We start from the raw sequence: 22,049 nt of genomic DNA, 5'->3' as shown, positions 1-22,049 counted from the left end.
CAAGTTGTCCTGTCACTGTAATCTACTTCCCACAAGATGGAGTAATCACCCAAAGTAAACTATGAACATTGATCTTATAGTAAGCCATGGTGTGAGAACCTCCCAGTGTGTGTGTGTTTCCAATGACGAGACGTGACCTATCCCAGCAACCCACGGGCGGACATTTGTTTTGCTCTAATTTTCCCATTTAAAAAATATACGTCAATACCTGTTATAGGAATTCTTGAAATCAGGAACAGAAAATAAAATTGATTTTTTCCCCTTCAGAATGCAGCTATTGAGTCTTAGAGTATATAACCATAGTAAATCCGCGAATAACAATGTTGTATGATTATGTCATCTCCTGCGTTATTGAATGTGACAAGTATTAAACTAATACAAGCCTGGCAACTGGCTTTCATTACATCACATACACTGATCCTGAAATGGAGGGTGGCAGCTCAAAATCAGAATATGATCAGCGGCCAGGTTTCTGGGCCAGGACAAAGATGCATCTCATCTGAGACACAGTGCCCTGTGTGAGTGAATACGGGTGAGAATGGTGTTATGCCGCTTTTAGCAATAGTCAAACAATGTCATGGGGAAGCCAAGGAAGGATCTCCCAGGGTGGACCCATGTTAGGAATCGAACCCTGGTCCACTGAGCCATGCTGTAACCTCAAGGATTATTTGCAGTGGGGTAGCTTAGTGGTGTAAGTGTTCGCTCATCATGGCAAAAGCTCGGGTTCCATTCCCTACATGAGTCGATGTGAGAAGCCCATTTCTAGTGTCCCCCTGCGTGATATTGCTGGAATATTGCTAAAGCCGTATAAAACCATACTCACTCACTGTATAGCTGACCTTGACCTTGGAGATACCAAATATGGACTTCCCATGTTGAACCAATGTTTTGAATCGAAACCATGCCTCTTGGTCTGGACAACCAACACAAAGAGGTAGACTTATTTGTTTTGATCGGACAACATTGACCTTGAACATATACATTCATACAGTCTCTGTCTCGAGAGCAAAAGGTCGGGGGTCTGACCCCCTTGACATGTCATACCAAAAGACATTAAAAGCTGGTACTTGTTGTTACCCTGCCTGGCACACGGCATTAGGGGGATGAAACAAGGACTGGTCAGCTCGGAGTTGTGTGTGGGGTATCCATGTTACACTGCAGACACATATCTCAGTGAGCTAGGAAAATACAGCAAAGATGACTGAGATGACTAAATCTCTTATACACCGCCATGAAGAAGACAGGCTGCACATGGATTTCCGAGTCAATGAACATTACCTGACATAGCACAAGCTAACCTCAGCTCATTAGAACAGCTGTTTCTATCAGTTTTGAATTTTTTTGCAATGGCAGATTAACAGATTAGGTTTGTTGTAGCAGTATCACTCAGGGTACATGTCGTTTCATGCGTCCCCCTTTAGATTTATACCACTTGGTTCCGTGGCATAACCTAACGTGGGATGAGTACCCCTCATGATAATCCTACAACTTATATTTCACTGGTTCTCAGCAGGTGTAGCTCGTCCTTTACTATGTTTACATTTTCTATCAGTTTTATTCAATTCCAATTTGTAGCAAAATTGAAGTATTGAGAGCTGGTTCAGAATAATAGCCTCAAATGCTAGCCAATGAGGACTACCATCATTGTGTTTTTCCTTGTCCTCAGAACAATTTAGAAGGGCTAATGGACTAGCCTGAATTTAACGGGCTGCACATAATTCTCTTTTGTAAAATGCAGGAAACAAGTTCAGCTGGTACAGCCATGAACTATGGAGCAAAGTTGATGTCTCAGTGGCAACATCAGCAGTGTGAGTGATGGATTGGAGGGCCGAGGTTCAAGCAGTAGTGTTGTCACAATTATCCAGTGTAGGCACCACTATGCACATAATCACGATCAGTTCACCAGCCTCCAGTCCCAGATGTCACGTGTTGATAGTGTCCTACTGGAACACTTAACGTGGGGACAAAACTGTCAAGTGTTGATAGTGTCCTACTGGAACACTTAACGTGGGGACAAAACTGTCACGTGTTGATAGTGTCCTACTGGAACACTTAATGTGGGGACAAAACTGTCACGTGTTGAGAGTGTCCTACTGGAACACTTAATGTGGGGACAAAACTGTCACGTGTTGATAGTGTCCTACTGGAACACTTAACGTGGGGACAAAACTGTCACGTGTTGATAGTGTCCTACTGGAACACTTAACGTGGGGACAAAACTGTCACGTGTTGATAGTGTCCTACTGGAACACTTAACGTGGGGACAAAACTGTCACGTGTTGATAGTGTCCTACTGGAACACTTAACGTGGGGACAAAACTGTCACGTGTTGATAGTGTCCTACTGGAACACTTAACGTGGGGACAAAACTGTCACGTGTTGATAGTGTCCTACTGGAACACTTAACGTGGGGACAAAACTGTCACGTGTTGATAGTGTCCTACTGGAACACTTAACGTGGGGACAAAACTGTCACGTGTTGATAGTGTCCTACTGGAACACTTAACGTGGGGACAAAACTGTCACGTGTTGATAGTGTCCTACTGGAACACTTAACGTGAGGACAAAACTGTCACGTGTTGATAGTGTCCTACTGGAACACTTAACGTGGGGACAAAACTGTCACGTGTTGATAGTGTCCTACTGGAACACTTAACGTGGGGACAAAACTGTCACGTGTTGATAGTGTCCTACTGGAACACTTAACGTGGGGACAAAACTGTCACGTGTTGATAGTGTCCTACTGGAACACTTAATGTGGGGACAAAACTGTCACGTGTTGATAGTGTCCTACTGGAACACTTAATGTGGGGACAAAACTGTCACGTGTTGATAGTGTCCTACTGGAACACTTAATGTGGGGACAAAACTGTCACGTGTTGATAGTGTCCTACTGGAACACTTAACGTGGGGACAAAACTGTCACGTGTTGATAGTGTCCTACTGGAACACTTAACGTGGGGACAAAACTGTCACGTGTTGATAGTGTCCTACTGGAACTATTAACGTGGGGACAAAACTGTCACGTGTTGATAGTGTCCTACTGGAACACTTAATGTGGGGACAAAACTGTCACGTGTTGATAGTGTCCTACTGGAACACTTAACGTGGGGACAAAACTGTCACGTGTTGATAGTGTCCTACTGGAACACTTAATGTGGGGACAAAACTGTCACGTGTTGATAGTGTCCTACTGGAACACTTAATGTGAGGACAAAACTGTCACGTGTTGATAGTGTCCTACTGGAACACTTAATGTGGGGACAAAACTGTCACGTGTTGATAGTGTCCTACTGGAACACTTAATGTGGGGACAAAACTGTCACGTGTTGATAGTGTCCTACTGGAACACTTAATGTGGGGACAAAACTGTCACGTGTTGAGAGTGTCCTACTGGAACTCTTAATGTGGGGACAAAACTGTCACGTGTTGATAGTGTCCTACTGGAACACTTAATGTGGGGACAAAACTGTCACGTGTTGAGAGTGTCCTACTGGAACACTTAATGTGGGGACAAAACTGTCACGTGTTGAGAGTGTCCTACTGGAACACTTAATGTGAGGACAAAACTGTCACGTGTTGAGAGTGTCCTACTGGAACACTTAATGTGAGGACAAAACTGTCACGTGTTGATAGTGTCCTACTGGAACACTTAATGTGGGGACAAAACTGTCACGTGTTCATAGTGTCCTACTGGAACACTTAATGTGAGGACAAAACTGTCACGTGTTGATAGTGTCCTACTGGATCACTTAATGTGAGGACAAAACTGTCACCGGTGCCATGGGCATTCTAACTATCATGGAAAATGTGTTTGGGTTTTGTCTGTGATACAAACAACAAAAGTTTTATTTTTACATTAAAATACTTGTTTTAAACTTAAATATCTCATTTCTCAGCTGCACATATTATGAATCTGTACTTCTTTAATGGTACTACGGCTAGTGAGGCCGGGAAGTTACGACGCCATGGTCAACAGAGCCAAGGGACACGCAAACAACAGAGCCGGGGTACACCAACCCCTCCATGAGCGAATGAGCATGAACTTGTCTGTTGTGTAACGCCACACTCAGCAATATTCTAGCTGTATGACGGCGGTCTGTCAATAATCAAGTCTGGACCAGACAATTCAGTGATTGACATCATGAGCATTGATCCATCAATTGAGATACAATGACATGCATCAACCAAGTCAGTGAGTCTGATCTCCAGATCCATATATTCGCCTCTTACGACAAGTGTGGTTACCTGTATCCTACCCTGTTCCTTCTTGGCTTCAACACGTGGACCAGACAATCCAGTGATTGATATTTATGAGCACCGATTCACAGAATGGAGTATAATGACACACATCAGCCTAGTCAAACCTTGGAGGAAACCCAATGTGGTTCCTGGCACAACCAAGGCATGCAACTCTGCACGGTGAATTGCGGTGACACCATAGGCCACTGTGACTAAACTCCCTCATACATCCGACTACAGGACAATCTGACATTGTTGCAGCAGTCTCTCATTGTAGTTTACATCCAGACAAGACGATGGACAGGATGACAAAAGAGACTGTCATCACTTGTCATGTTCAAATTCAAACATGGGGAAGTCTGTATTCACCAACTGCACAATCCACTGTGCCAACCATATGTACTTCTTTGGCGTCCCCACCCATGAAGATCCGGGGTAGAATAGGTCTTCAGCAACCCATGTTTGCTGTAAAAGGATACTATGCTCGTCATGAATAATAGGTGAATAAAAACTGTATTGGTTGGTCAGGCTCACCGACTTGGTAAATGCATGTTACTGTATCCCAACTGCATAGATCGATGCTCATGATGATCACTGGATTGTCTGGTTCAGACTCGATAATTTACAGACCATCACATTGCTGATGTCTGGCTTTAAAGAACAGAGAACAAAACCAACAAACTTTGGTGTCCCAGCATTTGCAGTCATCCCAGCTAATTCTACAAAGAATCCGATGTATTATTGCTTATCAACGCATTGTTGCCATGGAGACAAGGACCCTGCAGCAGAAGTTGACAGCATCAAATTACAACAACATGATACGCTATAATATCACATCACACAAACATTCAGCAAGAAAAACCTGCATTGATACTAATTTGTGAGTTTGGTGAAATTTCATTCAAATCAATAACCACTGACAGCTGACTCGTTAATTTCAGATAATTAGTTCACTTACCAGGGGTCTGAAGAACTCAAAGTTGTTGATTGGTTTGTCATCACAGATGAAATAAGCTTGGCCGGCCTGAAATTGACAATGACAGGAAATGTTGACAGTCGGACAGCGCTGTCAGTGACAGGGTCCTCCATAGAGCACCGAGGCACTCCACATTACTACTGGGACGAAAAACTATTTACACTTTTTGGGCTCATTTTCCATTTGAAAAAATAATTTTGATGTATTCTACAATACACTGGAACCTTTGAGACTGGACAGCTCCCTTATGCAGAGATATTATCAAAAAACAGTTTGCGGTAATCTTGGTATATATATAGAGAAAATAACCCATGTATCGCTATCTAAGTTGCCGAGAGGTTTAATACTTTTAGTGACGAATGTTGATGTATATATGATATAAAAAGATACAAGGGCGAGATTATATTTATCATCCAAATCATCCTTCCTGGTTCCAACTTAAATTGTCCTTTAAACAGCAATAACTTTAACCAGGGACATGAGTGTAAAAAGTCCAGGTAACCAGCGTCAATGGCAGAGGGTTGACGTCTGCATATAGTTCGTAACATACGTCAGACCAGCTTACAAGATGTTGAATGATTTTGCCAAGAACAACAACATAATGATTTCCATTTGAAGAGCTAATCCTAACTGCAAATGTCTGCTTTAGATATGATGAAAAAAGTACATGGTCAACATGGCCGGACATCTTTATCAACATTATGGCAAAACCTGGATTTCCTTATGGTAATCGTCACGCTGAAGGCCCAAGTTCGATTCCCAACATGGGTACAATGTGTGAAGCCCATTTCTGGTGTCCCCCGCCGTGTTATTCCTGGTATATTGCTAAAAGCGGCGTAAAAATATACTCACTCGCTGACTTCTTATGATAGTTGTTGAACAATTGGACTGTCTGCACACATGCTTGATATACGTTGTCTACATTAATTCCTAAGTTTGATTTGGTGCATCTTCTACAGTTGAGCACATCCGGTGCTGGATCTACTCACAGCGATGTGGCCCCTGTCCCGGGACAGCCCGCGGCCGGCCAGAGTGTGGGCCTGGACCAGGTTGTCGACATGCAGGAAGTCCACCAGGGAGTCCTTGGCACCATACGTGACGGCCACCAGACCCTGCTCCAGGTACGACTGAAACAAAACGAGATGAACCCTATATATTATTAGTAATAGTCTCTTTAGTTGCCGTATACGGCGTCATGTTAGATTAGCACAATAATACTGGGCAAGGCATCAGCATGATTTTCTGGAACAGAATTTCCATGTGAAATATGCAAGGTCGGTGTTGGAAAATCCAAAATGGCTGTTACCAGATAGGGATATTGACACAACTAGAGGATTGTCTGGGATACTGAGTCCTCATCACACGACTAGAGGATTGTCTGGGATATTGAGTCTTCATCACATGACAAGAGGGTTATCTGGGTTATTGAGTCCTGACCACACAACTAGAGGATTATCTGGGATATTGAGTCCTCATCACATGACAAGAGGATTGTCTGGGATATTGAGTCCTCATAACATGACAAGAGGGTTATCTGGGATATTGAGTCCTTATCACACGACATGAGGGTTATCTGGGATATTGAGTCCTCACCACATGACAAGAGGGTTATCTGGGATATTGAGTCCTTATCACACGACTAGAGGATTGTCTGGGATATTGAGTCCTCATCACATGACAAGAGGGTTATCTGGGATATCGAGTCCTCACCACATGACAAGAGGGTTATCTGGGATATTGAGTCCTCACCACATGACAAGAGGGTTATCTGGGATATTGAGTCCTCATCACATGACAAGAGGGTTATCTGGGATATTGAGTGTTCACCACATGACTAGAGGATTGTCTGGGATATTGAGTCCTCACCACACAACTAGAGGATTGTCTGGGATATTGAGTCCTCATCACACGACTAAAGGATTGTCTGGGATATTGAGTCCTCACCACATGACTAGAGGATTGTCTGGGATATTGAGTGTTCACCACACAACTAGAGGATTGTCTGGGATATTGAGTCCTCATCACACGACTAGAGGATTGTCTGGGATATTGAGTCCTCACCACACAACTAGAGGATTGTCTGGGATATTGAGTCTTCATCACACGACTAGAGGGTTATCTTGGATATTGAGTCCTCACCACACAACTAGAGGACTATCTGGGATATTGAGTCCTCACCACACAAATAGAGGGCTATCTTGAGTCCTCACCACACGACTTGAGGGCTATCTGGTGTCCTAATCATCACCCAGTGCCCATGATATGACTTTGCTAACCACTGACTCAGTCCAATGCCCCCTTTAGTTGATTAGGCCACATAGACGGTCCCCATGTTAACCATCCAGAACAGGGAAAGAGACAAATTCATTTGCCAAATTCCAGTGGGACAGCAACAGAAGGAGATCGGAATATATTCTCAGAGTCAGACTAAGTGTGCTAAAGGATACAAGTGTCTGGGGGGCGTGTTTAGGACAAACGCCAACACACTGACTGTAGTTCCAGCCAAGACGTATGTGCAGCATCCTCTGTTTCAGATACTGTGCTCAAGTACAAGTAGGCTGACATTGATTTTTACTTTTGGTACCATTTACACAACAATATAAAGAATACTAGGAAAGTATTTACTTATTTCAAGAAGTTAATGCCAGAAGAATAATCAGTCTCAATTATCTGCCAAAACAGATTACACAGGCAGCACCCACCACTCACAAAATATGCATAAAAAAGTAAATATTTGTTGATAAGAAATGCAAAAACACAAAGTGTAGCTACAATATGGCACAAGCTATGGAACACTGATCAGGTCTTCCATATTCATATCTTCATCAGCACACAGCTGCTAGACAAACACAGGATTGTCTGTGATTCAGAAGGACAAAGGAAGAGATGGACAGAAGAATGGTCGGATGAACAGAAGGATGAACAGAGGGACAGAAGAATGGACAGATGAACAGAGGTACAGAAGGATATCAGATGGACAAAGGGATGCTCAGACGCACAGAGGGACAGAAGGACGGTCAGATGAACAGAAGGATGAACAGATGGACAAAGGGATGCTCAGACGAACAGAGGGACAGAAGGATGGTCAGATGAACAGAAGGATGGTCAGGTGAACAGAGGAACAGGATGAACAGAGGACAGAAGGATGAAGAGATGTCAGATGAACAGAAGGATGGTCAGATAAACAGATGAACAGAAGGATGGTCAGATAAACAGAGGGACAGAAGGATGGTCAAATGAACAGAGGGACAGAAGGATGGACAGATGAACAGAGGGACAGAAGGATGGTCAAATGAACAGAGGGACAGAAGGATGAATAGAGAGACAGAAGGATGAACAGAGGTATAGAAGGATGGTCAAATGAACAGAGGGACAGAAGGATTGACAGATGGACAGAAGGATGAAGAGATGAACAGAGGGACAGAAGGATGAACAGAGGGACAGAAGGATGAATAGAGGGACAGGGGGACAGAAGGATTGACAGATGAACAGAGGGAGAGAAGGATGAACAGAGGGACAGAAGGATGAACAGAGGGACAGAAGGATGAACAGAGGGACAGAAGGATTGACAGATGAACAGAGGGACAGAAGGATGAACAGAGGGACCGAAGGATGGTCAGATGAACAAAGCATACTTTAAGCTCACCACACTAGTCAGTTGAGCCTGAAAGGCCTGTTGAACATTGTGTATAAAAATGACTTTGGTCTAACAAGGCCCACGGGGGTTTGTACATATAACATGAGAAGTCCGTGCCACATGAAGTCGCGTGCGGCTCCAGCAGCAGATGTTTGCGTGTGATGTTGACACAATGTATTCATGACATGGAGTCAGACAAGCACACTGTGTGTTTGCTTTGATGATATCCCCAGGGGAATGGTCATCAGTTTCTCCTTTTCTAGTCATGCACGTTTTGGCTATTTGTGAAAAAATGAGAGATTTGGTCACACTTCCTATTTTACAGTTTATTAGCTTGAGTAGGGCAGTGCGGAAATAAACATACATTTGTATTAATAAATATTTATTTTTTCAGTTAGCTTTAAATCAGCATGTGAGTTAGCTGCCTGCCTGTGGCTAGCAAAATTTTGGTCGGGCTTAAGGTTCTGAAATGTCCCAAGCCTGGCTGGCTACTGAAATACTTTCAACAGGAAATTTCTTTACGCACACCTCAGTTGATTAAAATTATAATATAATATGACCTTCAAACCTAAAAAAACTAAAAATTAATATCTATAAAGAACCCATGAAACGAGAATAAAGTTACCTTCTTTTTTCTTGTTTGAGTGACAGCTGTAATTTGTAGTTAAACCACACAAGCAGTGTTACTTGACAAACTTTGACTACCCATGTCAAACATTGCCTGGATGAAAAATAAACTGGTACATTTTTAAACGAGTGAAATTAGAAACTGGCCAGCAACTTTTAAGGCGAGCTAGCCAGCCTGGCCAACATACTGTGAAACTGTTTCTCATACTGCTTGTGTGGGGCAGGTGGTTCTGTACATAACGTAAATGCTAATTCTGTTTACAAATGAAGGATTTTTAAATCCAGATAGTAATACGTATTAGGCCATAATAAATAAATTATTAGATTTTCATCAAAGTTTTAATAAAATGTCAGACCGACATTAATTTTTATATTGTTACTCTTGAAACAAACTGTCCAAGGCAGTTGTACATTATTGTCACATGATCGCGGGTGTCGACTGATTCCCACCATGACAACCCTCTTGAGACTCAACACAGACACATTTGGTAATGGCAGGCACTAGTCAGCAACAGGTGCTTGCTGGTCAGTCTGACCCACTGTGAATGTAGTAACTACCAGGTGGTGATGTCATGCCTGACCATGCTGGAATCATTTCACAAATAATGAAACAAGGGAACACAATGGTGATTTGTTTGATAGGCATTACTTAGAAGTTGATGGATGACAAAGTAGACTCAATTTATGGATAATGTTGGAGACATTTCAGTATAGATCCTTATACCGTTGTCAACCTTGCTTGACAACGGTTTAAGGATCTATATCGAAACGTTGCCTTTACAGTAATTAAAGAGGATGCTATCAATAAATTGTGTCTACTTTGTCATCCGTCAACTTTTTAGTAATGCCTATCAAACAATACACAAATAATGTTTATGAGAATTACATGTCATTGTCATTGACCTTGAAGATCTACTTTGGAACACATGATGTTCTTCATCTGTCGGTTCTTGGGAACAATACAATGAGCCGGGGTCTTTGGTAGTGTTTTTTTTTGTTTTTGTTTGTTTGTTTGTTTAATGCTGCACTCAGCAATATGCCAGCGACATGTATATGATGGTGATCTGGAAATAACAAATTCTGCAGCAGACAATCCACTGATTGACATAATGAGCATCGATCTACACAATTGGGATATGATGACATGCATCAACCAAGCCACCAGCCTGACCCTGTTAGTCGTGTCTTACGACAAGCATGGGTTACTGGGAGGTGGCTGCAGTGCAATATAATTATTAATTTGTTATGTCCTGACTTCTGTCACAGGAGGTTGTGTTGTCTTTATCAGGTGTTTGTGTATTCATTTAATCATTATTTTCAAACATGAACAGTAAACTTCTTTGGCAATTTGTTGTATCTTCATTTTTAATAATCCATCACCCGACATGGGTACATTGTGTGAAGCCCATTTCTGGTTTGCCCTGCCATGATATTGCTGGAATATTGCTAAAAGCGTCGTTAAACCAAACTCACTCACTCTAATCCATCATAAATAGAGCGAGCAGGCAAAAAAAATCCATTATCTGATGAAGAAGCAAGAAGTAGTCCTGGAACATTGTGTATAGACTAACACTTATAACAAATGTTATATTTGGAATAACACTTTCTCATACTTTTTGGGGTTGAGTCCCCTCCAGGATTCGAACCCACACTGCCAGAGTGAGGCACCTATTCACCAGCACACAAATTAAGTCATCAGTCTAACCCACGCAGCCATCGAGGCTTCCACAAGAGTATCTCGCCACCAGAACAGAACTGTAAAAACAGCACTGTTAATCACAGACTTCATTCCTTGTCTTGTCTGACTGATGATATACATTTTCCCCAAACACTCACCGAACCTTGTCTTGATTAAAATACAGATCACAGAACTGTCTAATTTATTAGCGTCTTGTACACACAATGAGGTAAATGAGAAGAAACTACTGCTGCCACATTTCTTCTCAAATTAACCAGGGTGTTTGATGGAACCAGAGACAAAGAAAACAGTACACAATGCCGTCAACAGGGCAACCAAACTCGAGGCCTTCTGCAGGAAATTTCGTAAAACGTCAAACAAGTTTCGTGCCAATGTAGCCTTGATCTGGTGGTAGCTTCGATTATCTACACAGGATTCCATTAATAAGATTGCAAGTTTGCCCATCCAGGAGCAGCAAAAGCATTAATTACCCGTAAAACAACATTGACTCTTTGATAGGCGAAGGAAGGAAAGTGAATGATGTGATCTTGGATCATACAACTGTCTATTACGAAGCTAATTCACGTCTATAGTCTTGCAAACAGAATTACTCCTGTTCCGATCAAACATTAATATCTGACAAGCAAGCAACTCCTTCGCTTAGTTGGCTTGTCTGATGACCAATATTTGAAATCGGAGCTACAGGTTTCAAACTTGATGATGGAAATCGTCATACACTAAACTAATGATAACTCCTTGTTCGAAGTTGAAATTGGATTAAGTTTCCTTAAAAAATCAAGTCCGTTTTGTTAAATTTTACAAGATTAAGCTACATGTAATTTGTCAAACTGACTCAGAATCTAAACAAGAAGAATGTTACAAAAATATTGATATGGTGCACCTCGTCCTTGAACATTCAGATGTGCCTTCAAGAATCTGACGTTGTGTATAGACGTGACTAACAGAAAATATTTCCTAACATAATAAACACTGATCAAGCTTGAAGATGAGCAAATTGTAAAGACAGAGTATGCATACAAAGTTTTACAATCCTTAGAATTAAGCAACAAAGAGGGATTGTATATCACATGAAGCAAGGTGAAATTCCTCAGAAACAGAATCAATAGGAATATTTGGTGATGGATTATTTGAGAAGCTTTTCCATTTCTTCGAACCATGAGGAAAGAGATGGATTGCAGCCTTTGCTTGATCATGAGCGGAGCGTATTGTCGGCAGGTTCACTGAAGATGACAATGGTACTGATGTTCTGGTACTCCCCCTGGCACCAGATTGACCATTCACTGTACGAGTGAGTGGAAGGAGTTCTAGGCTATACTCAGTGGTAGAATAAGGCACCAGTAGACCATTACTCATTAATGTATCTAGATATATGATTCAGGAGTCATCGTCTTGTCAAACTCATACAAGTTTGTTGGCCAGTTACTTGTTCGTTTGTTTGTTATTTAACACCGCATTCAGCAATATTCCAGTTATATGACAGTGTTTTTTATATCATCAAGTCTAGACCACATAATCCAGTGATTGACATCATGAGCATCGATCCACACAATTGGGATCAATGACATGCATCAACCAAGTCAGCAAGCCTGACCACCCTATCCTGTTAGTCGCCTTTTACGACAAGCATAGTCGCCTTTTACGGCAAGCATGGGTTGCTAAAGACATATTCTAACCCGGATCTTTACAGATCGGTTGGCCAGTTGTACATTTATCATGTAACATCACCTGCTTGTCATGTGACAAATGCCCCTGTTTATATTTAGAGTTACCATACTACGGGTTTGCCGGTGGTCATGACATCGATCCAATTGTCAAACATTCTTTGTAAATCTTTCTAACTTAGGAACTCGGAATGAGAAATTGTTGTGGTCATTATACAAAATCATTAGCATTCTACTATGCTGCTGAAACAGTTTCTTTGTACTGATTAATATCCATATGAAGCTGATAACAGAAGTTTTTGAAATAGCTAGGTCAGACTCAAATGTGTTTAAATTTTAAAAAAGAAAACCGTCTCAGACCTCGGTAAGCCACACTCCCTGTATCCACCTGTGACATTTACTGATATGATATGTATGTCTGTTTAACTAAAGGTTACCATGACTCTCACCGCTGCAATCTAAATCCTGAGTTACAATAACAATGTTATCACGTAACGCTGCACTGTTTCTTGGTTTTTTCTACACTTTTTTCAAACAACAATCACAATTTCACATCATCTGGCCAGATACTTCTCTAAAAACTTCGCTTTCAATTACCCGTCTTCCTTTCACATTTGAAGTAAATCAGAACTCTTCTTTGAAAAAATAAAAAAAACGCTCGTATCAATCAGATTCCTTCCACGATTGCAGAAAAACTGTATCTCCGAAATGATTCCATTCCCTGATTTCTTCTGAGACCCGAGCAGGCCAACTGGACATGGCCTAAATTGGTTTTAAAAGTTTGCCTTTGAACTGTGATGGCTTTGAGATAGAGGCCGGGCATGTTGCTTGTGTTATTTTATCAAACCGAATACGGCAACAAATGCGGTTCTTGGTCGTCGTGGGATCCTCCCTGCAGAATAGAATCGACTTCATCATGTCTAAATCTGACCTGGCCTGCCGTTGCCTTGTTGGTAGGGCCAATGCAAAGACGACCACTTTGGTCTATTACTGGGTAAAATCAAAGCAACCATTGATTTCGAATCAGAGCCCTACGACTTTGATAATCACAACACACTCTCCGACAAATATAATTACGTTTTCTAAACAGCCCAGGACATGCAAGAAGGCACAGGGACTAAATCCAAGCAGAAGAAAGGAGGCGAATACTAGCTAAGACAAACATTATTACTGGACAAATTGATGGGACCTCCCGTCTCCAATACAGAAATTATAACCTCCCAGTTCGGATTATCGTCAAATTGATCATAAGTCAGTTAAACCATACAGGCTTTGGACAATGCTGGGCAGAGGTTTCTTCAAACACCATTATTACTACTGCATGGAAAGTACTAAGATGTCAATGACGCTGTGTTTGCCAAGAGGTGCGGTTGTGATTAAAAACAAACGTAAGGCTGGTTTGGTCAATCCTGGCTGAAAAACTCAAGATGAAATCTTCAAAAGAGATTTGAGCAATATGTTACACATAGAAGTACTCTTGTGACTTCTTCGTGGGACAAATACGCTGCCTGAATTCCAAATCTGTTCCAATTTGTTTGACTTCCACCATGGGCATGTAAAGACTGTTTATATAACGTGTTACCGAAAATCAATTTCTTTTTTCCTTGAGCTCAACAAGTTGGTTCAGCCGTGTGGCAACCTGTCAGAATTAACTTTGACAATTTGCACCAGTTTCTCAAAGGAATGTTAAATGATTTTAACAGAATTCTTTTTACATTTTCACAAAGATCATTCAACAATTTCCACTGGAAACACAACATTTTTCTTGAAATGTTTGCTGTCAAAATATTATAAATTCAGACCTTGTGTCATTCATGAAGGATTTAGACATTCTAACATATAACATATCATATATAATGATCTAAAATAATCTAAATCATCTAAAAGCATCTACCAGGATCTTAAAACATCCATAATTATCAACCACCATTAAAGTACATCTGAGCTCAAGCGTTTGCAAGCATCTATCACATCTGTCAGAATCTCCCTGCATCCCAGGCTACCTTACCTCCTATATTCCCAAATATTTTATGTTAGATAAACCACAGGACCAGATGGTTTAAACTCATCATGTCAATCCCTGGATAGTTGTCTATGGCTTTCAGTAGTTTAAGATAATTTACTACCATTCATAATGAACTTAGAGCGACAATAAGTATGTTTAAGTAGCCTTAAGTAACCTAAAGACAATATGCAACCATTCATTAGCCTCTATGAACATCCATCAGCAACAATGAGCATCTTTAAGTAGCCTTAAGTACCTTAAAGACAATACGCAACCATTCATTAGCCTCTATGAACATCCATCAGCAACAATGAACATCTTTAAGTAGCCTTAAGTAACTTAAAGACGATATGCAACCATTCATTAGCCTCTATGAACATCCATCAGCAACAATGAGCACCTTTAAGTAGCCTCAAATAACTTAAAGACAATATGCAACCATTCATTAGACTCTATGAACATCCATCAGCAACAATGAGCATATTTAAGTAGCCTTAAGTAACCTAAAGACAATATGCAACCATTCATTAGCCTCTATGAAGATACGTTAGCAACAATGAGCATCTTTAAGGAGCCTTAAGTTACCTAAAGACAATATGCAACCATTCATTAGCCTCTATGAAGATACATCAGCAACAATGAACATATTTAAGTAGCCTTAAGTTACCCTTAAGACAATATGCAACCATTCATTAGCCTGTATGAAGATACGTCAGCAACAATGAGCATCTTTAAAGAGCCTTAAGTTACCCTTAAGACAATATGCAACCATTCATTAGCCTCTATGAAGATACGTCAGCAACAATGAGCATCTTTAAGGAGCCTTAAGTTACCTAAAGACAATATGCAACCATTCATTAGCCTCTATGAACATCCATCAGAAACAATGAGCACCTTTAAGTAGCCTCAAATAACTTAAAGACAATATGCAACCATTCATTAGACTCTATGAACATCCATCAGCAACAATGAGCATATTTAAGTAGCCTTAAGTAACCTAAAGACAATATGCAACCATTCATTAGCCTCTATGAAGATACATCAGCAACAATGAGCATCTTTAAGGAGCCTTAAGTTACCTAAAGACAATATGCAACCATTCATTAGCCTCTATGAAGATACATCAGCAACAATGAACATATTTAAGTAGCCTTAAGTTACCCTTAAGACAATATGCAACCATTCATTAGCCTCTATGAACATCCATCAGCAACAATGAGCATCTTTAAGGAGCCTTAAGTTACCCTTAAGACAATATGCAACCATTCATTAGCCTCTATGAAGATACGTCAGCAACAATGAGCATCTTTAAGTAGCCTTAAGTTACCTAAAGACAATATGCAACCATTCATTAGCCTCTATGAAGATACGTCAGCAACAATGAGCATCTTTAAGTAGCCTTAAGTAACCTAAAGACAATACGCAACCATTCATTAGCCTCTATCAACATCGATCAGCAACAATGAACACCTTTAAGGAGCCTTTAGGAACCTAAAGACAATACGCAACCATTCATTAGCCTCTATGAACATCCATCAGCAACAATGAACATATTTAAGTAGCCTTAAGTTACCCTTAAGACAATATGCAACCATTCATTAGCCTCTATGAAGATACGTCAGCAACAATGAGCATCTTTAAGGAGCCTTAAGTTACCTAAAGACAATATGCAACCATTCATTAGCCTCTATGAAGATACGTCAGCAACAATGAGCATCTTTAAGTAGCCTTAAGTAACCTAAAGACAATATGCAACCATTCATTAGCCTCTATGAACATCCATCAGCAACAATGAGCATCTTTAAGTAGCCTTTAGTAACCTAAAGACAATACGCAACCATTCATTAGCCTCTATGAAGATACATCAGCAACAATGAGCATATTTAAGTAGCCTTAAGTACCTTAAAGACAATATGCAACCATTCATTAACCTCTATGAACATCCATCAGCAACAATGAGCATATTTAAGTAGCCTTAAGTCACCCTAAAGACAATATGCAACCATTCATTAGCCTCTATGAACATCCATCAGCAACAATGAGCACCTTTAAGTAGCCTCAAATAACTTAAAGACAATATGCAACCATTCATTAGACTCTATGAACATCCATCAGCAACAATGAGCATATTTAAGTAGCCCTAAGTAACCTAAAGACAATATGCAACCATTCATTAGCCTCTATGAAGATACGTCAGCAACAATGAGCATCTTTAAGGAGCCTTAAGTTACCTAAAGACAATATGCAACCATTCATTAGCCTCTATGAAGATACATCAGCAACAATGAACATATTTAAGTAGCCTTAAGTTACCCTTAAGACAATATGCAACCATTCATTAGCCTCTATGAAGATACGTCAGCAACAATGAGCATATTTAAGTAGCCTTAAGTCACCCTAAAGACAATATGCAACCATTCATTAGCCTCTATCAACATCGATCAGCAACAATGAGCACCTTTAAGTAGCCTCAAATAACTTAAAGACAATATGCAACCATTCATTAGACTCTATGAACATCCATCAGCAACAATGAGCATATTTAAGTAGCCCTAAGTAACCTAAAGACAATATGCAACCATTCATTAGCCTCTATGAAGATACGTCAGCAACAATGAGCATCTTTAAGGAGCCTTAAGTTACCTAAAGACAATATGCAACCATTCATTAGCCTCTATGAAGATACATCAGCAACAATGAACATATTTAAGTAGCCTTAAGTTACCCTTAAGACAATATGCAACCATTCATTAGCCTCTACGAAGATACGTCAGCAACAATGAGCATCTTTAAGGAGCCTTAAGTTACCCTTAAGACAATATGCAACCATTCATTAGCCTCTATGAAGATACGTCAGCAACAATGAGCATCTTTAAGTAGCCTTAAGTAACCTAAAGACAATACGCAACCATTCATTAGCCTCTATGAACATCCATCAGCAACAATGAGCATCTTTAAGTAGCCTTAAGTTACCCTTAAGACAATATGCAACCATTCATTAGCCTCTATCAACATCAATCAGCAACAATGAACACCTTTAAGTAGCCTTAAGTAACTTAAAGACAATATGCAACCATTCATTAGCCTCTATGAACATCCATCAGCAACAATGAGCACCTTTAAGGAGCCTTAAGTTACCTAAAGACAATAAGCAACCATTCATTAGCCTCTACGTACATCCATCAGCAACAATGAGCATCTTTAAGTAGCCTTTAGTAACCTAAAGACAATACGCAACCATTCATTAGCCTCTATGAACATCCATCAGCAACAATGAACATCTTTAAGTAGCCTTAAGTTACCCTTAAGACAATATGCAACCATTCATTAGCCTCTATGAAGTTACATCAGCACCTTTAAGTAGCCTTAAGTAACCTAAAGACAATATGCAACCATTCATTAGCCTCTATGAACATCCATCAGCAACAATGAGCATCTTTAAGTAGCCTTACAATAATCAGCGGCGATACACAACATTGTATGAGCAATGATAAGCATCAATGAACATCTATAAGTACCTGCAGGATAATTACCTACCATCTGTATCCATTAAAAAGCACTAATCAGCAGCTTAAATAAGCATCTATAAGCTTCTGCATAAGCATCAAGGAGCACCAATTAGCACCTGCACAAGGATCTATGAGCACCTCCATAAGCATTCATAAGCACTTGCATAAGCATCCATGGGCAAATGCATAAGCATCTATGAGCACCTGCATAAGCATCCATAAGTATATGCATAAGCTGCTATGAGTACCAATAACCACCCGTATAAGCATCTATGAGCACAAATAAGCACCTGCATAAGCATATTTGAGCACAAATAAGCACTTGCATAAGCATATATGAGCACAAATAAGCACCTGTATAAGCATATATGAGCATCTATAAGCACCTGCATAAGCAGGTCTTCATACAACAATCTAAGAAATCTTATGATCAGAGCATCAACGTGCCCCTGTATAAACATCAACACAAGTCTCCTCCTAATGAATAAATGCCATGCTATGACACCCATCCAGCACATGAGGACAGTGCCTCAACTCCCCGCCCCTCCATATCGGCTGCTCAACTACCAGTAACTGAGATAGGTTTCCTACAGTGCAATTTGAGGAATTCATCTGGAGTTGGAGATGAAGTAATTTGTTTTACTTCCTCCTCCCCATCTCCCCGGTTCCCGTGATGGGCAAGATCTAGCCTTGACTGCCAGTCATCAAATATTGATGATCAACTTTCCCAGCTCACACATCTCTAGAAACGGACATGATTCCAATATTCAAATTCTTTTATTTTTTTATAACAAAGGAATTGATTCTCTTAGATCATGGATACAATTTAGAATTTGGAATATAGGCCTACAACTAGGGTCTGCATGATCTTGTAAACTGTTTCTATGCTTGTGATCTTGACAGACAGCTACTTGTTTGATTCAAGTATATAATATATAACGTCAATGCCAGAGTATAATCAGTCTCAATTATCTGCCCAAACAGATTCCATTGGGTGTAAAAGGCAAAATAGTGGTGGAACTTATATGAATGGATCACTGACTATGAGTGATGACACCAGGTGTTTGCTAACAAGGTAAACATGTCCCGCCCTACCGGTAGAACCCGCCACTAACACAAATAGCATAAAAAGTAAGCATGTGTTGCCTAACACCACACAGCAGCACTCCTGCCATAAATGACATCCTGCAAACAATCAAGTCTTGACCAAACAATCCAGTGACTGATTTTGTTGAAACTAAAAAATATAGGTTTATTTTGAATTACCTCTGCTGCGTACGAGTGCAGAGATTCTGCTGCTCCTAAAAAAAGACAAACACTTAACAAACACGTTTAATGCAACACAGTATTGGGGGAAGGGGGACAGGTTTAATGACTCCGTCCAAACATTTCTTTTGTAGTTGGCTCAGCATAATTGATACATGCTATTCAGCTTATGATGAAACTCGGGACGTCAGTCCTCCAGCAGTAACATCGACCCAGTCTAAGTCAACATAAAACCTTAACGCAAGAGAATAAAGGGTCTCGTTTATCTTGCGAAACAGATTCCATTGGCTGTTAAATGCAAGCTAGTAGTCAAATTATAAGAATGGACCACTAAACTTGTCTGTCTATATCACGTATTGTTCTTATATGCTTCTCCAAGATACTCCTCCCATATAACATCCCTCTCGTATCTTCTTGTTGCAAGGTCAAGATGTACCGGTATGTCATTCGTAATAAACGTAGTTAACTGTACAACTACTGTTTACATTGTAACAGATGAATGTTTCTCACTAGAAGTTTATTTTGCATTTGAACATTTGACTTTGAATGAAATGTAAAATTAAATGACAAATTCTTTCTTTATATTCCCACAGATCGAACACGCAACCTTCGTATCTGTAGCTCAGTGAGTGTACCACTAGGTTACAGAGGCGCTGATAAATGACAATGCTTTTAAGAATGTCTTTTTCAAGTACCGAACGCCAGAAACAGATATTTTATGCCCGTTTCCTAAGCTTCATTGAAAGTATGTTTGAAACATAAACATGTTGATAAATGTTGTTTTACGTTTCTTTTTTTTGTTTATGAGTTAGATGAAAGATGCCCCTCAGGTTTTTATGACATTTAAAACCCTTATCCTAAGGATAAAACCTTGGGGGTGATGCCCCTCGGTTTTAAATATCCCTAAAACCCTCGTACAAGCTTTATCCTACACATAAAGTCTATCTCACCTTCTGATTGGCCATCGCAATCGTGTGAAAAGACAACATACCGACATCCATTGCAGACATCATGAAATTAACCATTTTGGACTTTGAGTTACACATCGAGTTCACTGGTAGTCACAACATAGATCTAATACTGTAACACACAAATATTTCACCAAAAATATGTCTCTGTGACTTGTGAACTCATACTGGTAGACGTGTTACATGAGTCAATATCAGAGCGTTACTTGTGAACTAGTACTGGTAGATGCATTACATGAGTCAATATCAGAGTGTTACTTGTGAACTAGTACAGATGCATTACATGAGTCAATATCAGAGCGTTACTTGTGAACTTGTACTGGTAGATGCGTTACATGAGTCAATATCAGAGTGTTACTTGTGAACTCGTACAGATACGTTACATGAGTCAATATCAGAGTGTTACTTGTGAACTTGTACAGATGCATTACATGAGTCAATATCAGAGTGTTACTTGTGAACTTGTACTGGTAGATGCGTTACATGAGTCAATATCAGAGCGTTACTTGTGAACTTGTACAGATGCGTTACATGAGTCAATATCAGAGTGTTACTTGTGAACTTGTACAGATGCGTTACATGAGTCAATATCAGAGCATTACTTGTGAGCTAGTACAGATGCGTTACATGAGTCAATATCAGAGCGTTACTTGTGAACTAGTACAGATGCGTTACATGAGTCAATATCAGAGCGTTACTTGTGAACTAGTACAGATGCGTTACATGAGTCAATATCAGAGCGTTACTTGTGAACTCGTACTGGTAGATGCATTACATGAGTCAATATCAGAGTGTTACTTGTGAAGTAGTACTGGTAGATGCATTACATGCGTCAATATCAGAGTGTCACTTGTGAACTAGTACAGATGCGTTACATGAGTCAATATCAGAGCGTTACTTGTGAACTAGTACAGATGCGTTACATGAGCCAATATCAGAGCATTAATTGTGAACTCGTACTGGTAGATGCGTTACATGAGTCAATATCAGAGTGTTACTTGTGATCTAGTACTGGTAGATGCGTTACATGCGTCAATATCAGAGTGTTACTTGTGAACTAGTACAGATGCGTTACATGAGTCAATATCAGAGCGTTACTTGTGAACTAGTACAGATGCGTTACATGAGTCAATATCAGAGCATTACTTGTGAACTCGTACTGGTAGATGCGTTACATGAGTCAATATCAGAGTGTTACTTGTGAACTAGTACAGATGCGTTACATGAGTCAATATCAGAGCGTTACTTGTAAACTAGTACTGGTAGATGCGTTACATGAGTCAATATCAGAGTGTTACTTGTGATCTAGTACTGGTAGATGGGTTACATGAGTCAATATCAGAGTGTTACTTGTGAACTAGTACAGATGCGTTACATGAGTCAATATCAGAGCATTAATTGTGAACTAGTACTGGTAGATGCATTACATGAGTCAATATCAGAGTGTTACTTGTGAACT

General features: G+C 40.2%; 1 protein-coding gene across 2 annotated transcripts in view; it reads right to left on the bottom strand.

Annotated features, from left to right (window-relative positions):
• Positions 1-22,049, bottom strand: part of LOC139468534 (short-chain dehydrogenase/reductase family 42E member 1-like) — a 334,803-nt gene that overhangs the window by 12,657 nt on the left and 300,097 nt on the right. For both annotated transcript variants that reach the window (XM_071250570.1, XM_071250568.1), the window contains exons 7-8: positions 6,208-6,345; positions 5,201-5,266 (exon numbers count right to left, since the gene is read on the bottom strand). In XM_071250570.1, the coding sequence (XP_071106671.1) occupies positions 5,201-5,266; positions 6,208-6,345 (204 nt within the window). The remainder of the gene's footprint in view (positions 1-5,200; positions 5,267-6,207; positions 6,346-22,049) is intronic.

This window comes from Haliotis cracherodii, unplaced genomic scaffold (genome assembly GCF_022045235.1).
Source record: "Haliotis cracherodii isolate W230 unplaced genomic scaffold, xgHalCrac1.p SCAF_2, whole genome shotgun sequence".
NCBI classification, from domain to species: Eukaryota; Metazoa; Mollusca; class Gastropoda; order Lepetellida; family Haliotidae; genus Haliotis; species Haliotis cracherodii.
This window is presented reverse-complemented; position numbering and strand designations above follow the sequence as displayed.